This window comes from Monopterus albus, unplaced genomic scaffold, assembly GCF_001952655.1.
Source record: "Monopterus albus unplaced genomic scaffold, M_albus_1.0 scaffold236.1, whole genome shotgun sequence".
Classification (NCBI taxonomy): domain Eukaryota; kingdom Metazoa; phylum Chordata; class Actinopteri; order Synbranchiformes; family Synbranchidae; genus Monopterus; species Monopterus albus.
Window position 1 is genome coordinate 617,991 of NW_018128116.1, and position 4,028 is coordinate 622,018.

At 42.7% G+C, this 4,028-nt stretch overlaps 1 protein-coding gene across 1 annotated transcript in view; it reads right to left on the minus strand.

The window, feature by feature from the left end:
* vps35l (VPS35 endosomal protein sorting factor like) overlaps positions 1-4,028 on the minus strand; it is a 10,800-nt gene that overhangs the window by 4,145 nt on the left and 2,627 nt on the right. Inside the window, exons 7-22 of the mRNA XM_020620350.1 lie at positions 3,916-4,028; positions 3,701-3,785; positions 3,546-3,602; positions 3,354-3,450; positions 3,146-3,193; positions 2,927-3,020; positions 2,485-2,685; positions 2,305-2,351; positions 1,710-1,821; positions 1,386-1,502; positions 1,242-1,295; positions 1,053-1,133; positions 869-931; positions 697-782; positions 497-575; positions 263-328 (exon numbers count right to left, since the gene is read on the minus strand). The exon at positions 3,916-4,028 is cut by the window's right edge and continues 16 nt beyond it. Coding sequence (XP_020476006.1) covers positions 263-328; positions 497-575; positions 697-782; positions 869-931; positions 1,053-1,133; positions 1,242-1,295; positions 1,386-1,502; positions 1,710-1,821; positions 2,305-2,351; positions 2,485-2,685; positions 2,927-3,020; positions 3,146-3,193; positions 3,354-3,450; positions 3,546-3,602; positions 3,701-3,785; positions 3,916-4,028 — 1,400 coding nt within the window. The remainder of the gene's footprint in view (positions 1-262; positions 329-496; positions 576-696; positions 783-868; positions 932-1,052; positions 1,134-1,241; positions 1,296-1,385; positions 1,503-1,709; positions 1,822-2,304; positions 2,352-2,484; positions 2,686-2,926; positions 3,021-3,145; positions 3,194-3,353; positions 3,451-3,545; positions 3,603-3,700; positions 3,786-3,915) is intronic.

Genomic DNA, 4,028 nt, shown 5'->3' on the forward strand with positions numbered 1-4,028 from the left:
ATTCATGACATTTTGTCATTTTGGCTAGTTTCAGGCTTCAAACTAAGCTAACTAGTGCAAAGAAAAAAAAGACAAACTCTTGTTAACTGTTAGAGCTGAAAAGAAAAGTAAAACGATAGAAATAAACAGGAAAATGGGAGCTGTAGTGTCTTTAGCACATACACTGTCCTGCTGTCACAAATTCTCACAAGAGAACTAAATGAGTCTTGATCCACAGCTAATAAAAGTCCCCAGCAAATGCACAGTTTCTGAGGTGCCTCACCATGCGTATGAAGCCGATGATCAGGAGAGCCAAAGATCTTCTCTCATCCTCCAGAGTGAGAGCGCTGCAAAACAGAGAGCAGAGGGGTTACTGTGTGTAGACTGAGCAGGCCCGTATTAAAAAGAAACCAAAACATGACTACAAATAAATCTCCCAAACCCCTAAAAGAGAACAGCTATGAAAGTAATTACAGATATAACACACACACACACACACACAAATAAAAAAATCTGTCACAGAGTCGTGCATGGCCTTGCAGATGTGCAGCATGGCGTTGAGTATAACCGGGTCTCTGGTGAGCTCCACCTGGTGTCTGCCAGAGACAAACATACAGACTTTTAAACTTCTAATGAAATATTTCTAAGAAGGCATCACTTTTTTGTCCCAAAGAAAATAAATGTTATGATGTCACCAAACTTTCAGGGGGCTCTTACTTGATGAAGACCTCCATGATGGCTCTGCAGACCTCCACCCTCACACTGTCCTTTTGGAACATGTCTAGAAATGGCAGGAAACGCTCCTGTGTGCATGATGATGACAAGTCACTAGTCATTTTCAGACTGTCCGAGGTTTCATTTTATGCATTCGGAACTGGAAAACACTCACCGTGGAGAAGAGGATGGAGAAGTCATGGAAGTAGGTGAGGATCTTCCTGATCACTGACTGCAGCTACATGCAGAACAAAACACAAACACAGTCAGCGGTAACGAACAAGCTAGAATAAAGTCAAGGAAGGTTTCATTTTAAAGGCAGCAGTGTAAATCATGCTGTTGGCCCATGAGCTTCTAACCTGAGGATAGGCATCCTCAAAAGCTCGGTCGGGGGTCATGTGTTTGATGATGTCAGCCAGAATGGTATTGACCTCGCGTTTCTTAGCAAAAGTATGAGAAAGAGTTGTGAATAAAGCAGGAGAAGAACAGTTCTTGTCTTCTAAATGACAAAGTGATTTGACTAATCCTCTCTCCTGCGTCTTACTCACTGTAAAGTGTCGGCAGGTGAACTCCACCCAGATCTCAGCACAGTTGATGTAATCCTAAAGACCACAATCAAATTGTGAGTGATAATCTGGAACATTTAGACTGAAACAGCAGTGTCTGTAAAGCTAGCGTCAATCTCAGAGTACCTGAGGACTGCGGACTTTGGTGATGACCTTCCAGGCTTCATTCAGGATCGTCAGCCTCTCTGATTCTGGAGGGTCAGCACAAGCCAGACTGCGACCCAGAGATCCGAACAGGAGGTGCTGAAGACAACGATCACATTTCCATTCATACATACATCACAGTAGAGGTCGATAGTAGAATAAACTTAAATTTCCTTTACTCCACCATCTGTCACCAGCCTTTTCCCCATCAATTTACATATATTCAGGGAAACAATAAACAATGTCACAGAAAAAAAAAAAATTCATTTACATGTACTGGATAACCATCTGTTAGCGCCCTCTGACCTTTGGGAAGCCAGCCTCATCACAGTCTTTGATCATCCCAATGAAGTCAGCGGCTCTGGCTGCAACAAACTCCGGCCTGAACGCCCTCATAACCGAATTCAGCAGCAAGGCACTGTGGGAAACAGGAACACGTTAAAGGACATTTCTTGTTTTGGACCACCACCATAAACCACTGAAACACTAAACAAAGCCTCTGTAAAAGTACATCTCTGAACCTGTAAACACTATTTGGATCTATAAACTGAATTTTCATCATGCAGTCTCAAAGCTTTTTGCTCATGAACCCTTGTCACTGGTTGTTTATTCTTCTTGTTTTTTTTAATACTCTTAGGAGGTGGCATTAAAGAGATATTAAGAGATGGAGAAAAACTACTAGAGTAAGTATTAATCAGAAATACATTTCTACCAGAAACATTTTTTTGTCTGCTGTCCTTTCCTGTTAACCATCTTGTGACCCTTAGTTGTTTTTTTTTTAATCTGAAAATTTATTTTAAAGATTAGTGAAGATTTTATTTAATTGAACTAAGGCCAGGAAATAAAGACAGTAGCATTTCATCTTTCACCAACAGCATTATTGTGTCCTAAAAGCACTCACTTGTTTCCCAGTTTCTTGCATCTCTCCATCATCTCCATTAGCAGAGGCTGAAAGGGAAACACAAATCGCATGAAGAACAGACCGACTGTACCTAAAACTATAGACCATGGAAGTTTTTTTGTGATTACAATGTCTTTCAGTGTGAAAAATTCAAGGTAAATAATGTATGCGACTGTGAACCTCTGGAGCTCTGTAAGCGATGCACTGCAGGATCCAGCTGATGGCGGGCGAGTAGAGAGTCAGGTACTCGGGCACCTCCACCCTCTGCTGCACCAGCTGGCTCTGGACGCTCTCTCCGCTGATCTGCTGGAAGGTGCCGAGCAGGTCAAAAAAGTTGCGGTTCAGGCTGTCTTTCAGGTGGGGGGCCACCTCCATGCCCACCTACAGAGAGAAAGTAGTGTGAGCTTTTATGTCCTTTAATCTGTTTCTATGTGCACGTGCTGTAACTGGCCTATTAAAATGCCAGTGTATGACACAGTAACATGCTTGTTAGTGGGGATATCTGGGTGGAGGTAAAGACAAACTGACAGGAAAGCAAGGCCTTTGAAAGTCTGCAAAAAAGAGAAAAATTCAGGATGAATGAAAAGTTTTGAGCATGTGAACAAAGCATCAGCGGGCTCACTCTGCAGAGGTAAGCTCTGGCGTACGCAGCCACCAAAGGGTCTCCGATCCCCCTGATCATAGCTGTCAGCCGAGGGAGAGTCTCCTGAATGTCACTGTGGAGCCAGGATGGACAGAAGGAGACAAAAAGGACACAGTTTTCTGTCAAACTTAAATGGAGACCTAATGGAAAACTGGGGTTGCAAACATTTATTAAGGTAAATAAACAGTATGAGCTTACGATTTGTTCAGGAAGCGGTTACACTTGAGAATGGCTGCCTCTACATATCTGTTCATGGAGGTTAAAGACTTGAATTTATCGACCAGGTAAGAAGTGAATCTTCATGGTCAGGGTCAGAACAACCAAAGTTCAAGCCTTAGTTCAGGTTCAAGTTGAGTTTGAGTCCAGATTTGAACAGTGCAGCTGTGCTGATGCTAGTAAAGGATACAATCTTGGAAGGAGCTCTCTGATGGAGGCGATCTTGAAGAACCAGTTGAGGCAGGTCTCCTTGGCTGTGTCATTCACATCTTCTACAGTGAATGAGTCTGAGAAGAGAGATCACCAGGTGACACACAAACAATGAACAAATCAGTGCAGTGAGTCTCAAGAATACTACTGGCTGCAGATGATTGGTCCATACCTGGTAAAGGTCCTGAGTCTGAACACATGGTCCAGATTCTGTCATACACCAGCCGACCTAAAAACAAGCAAGACTATACTCAAAAAACTTGCAATTTTTTTTTTTTTTTTTTTTTACATGAATTGAGCTGAGGGAAATGAGGATTCTTCACACACCAAAAGTGTCAAGGATATCGGTGATGAGAACAAACTTGCTGGGGTAGAACTGGATCACAGAGGTGTCAGACAGAAGCTTGGAGCACTGAAACACAGATCAACACTCATGTCATTAAAGAGAACATCGGATAATGTAGACACAGATGAAGACAATATATAGTTGTTTTTTTTTACCCCATTCTTTTGAGTATGAGTGTTTTCAACCAGTAGGTTACCTGGATGACAATCTTCAGAGCTTTGACCTTCTGGTCAGAGGACCAGGCCTCCTTCAGGGACTGGTTCGGCTCCACAATGCGGTTGGCATAATCCTGCTGGGACAGGTTCAGCA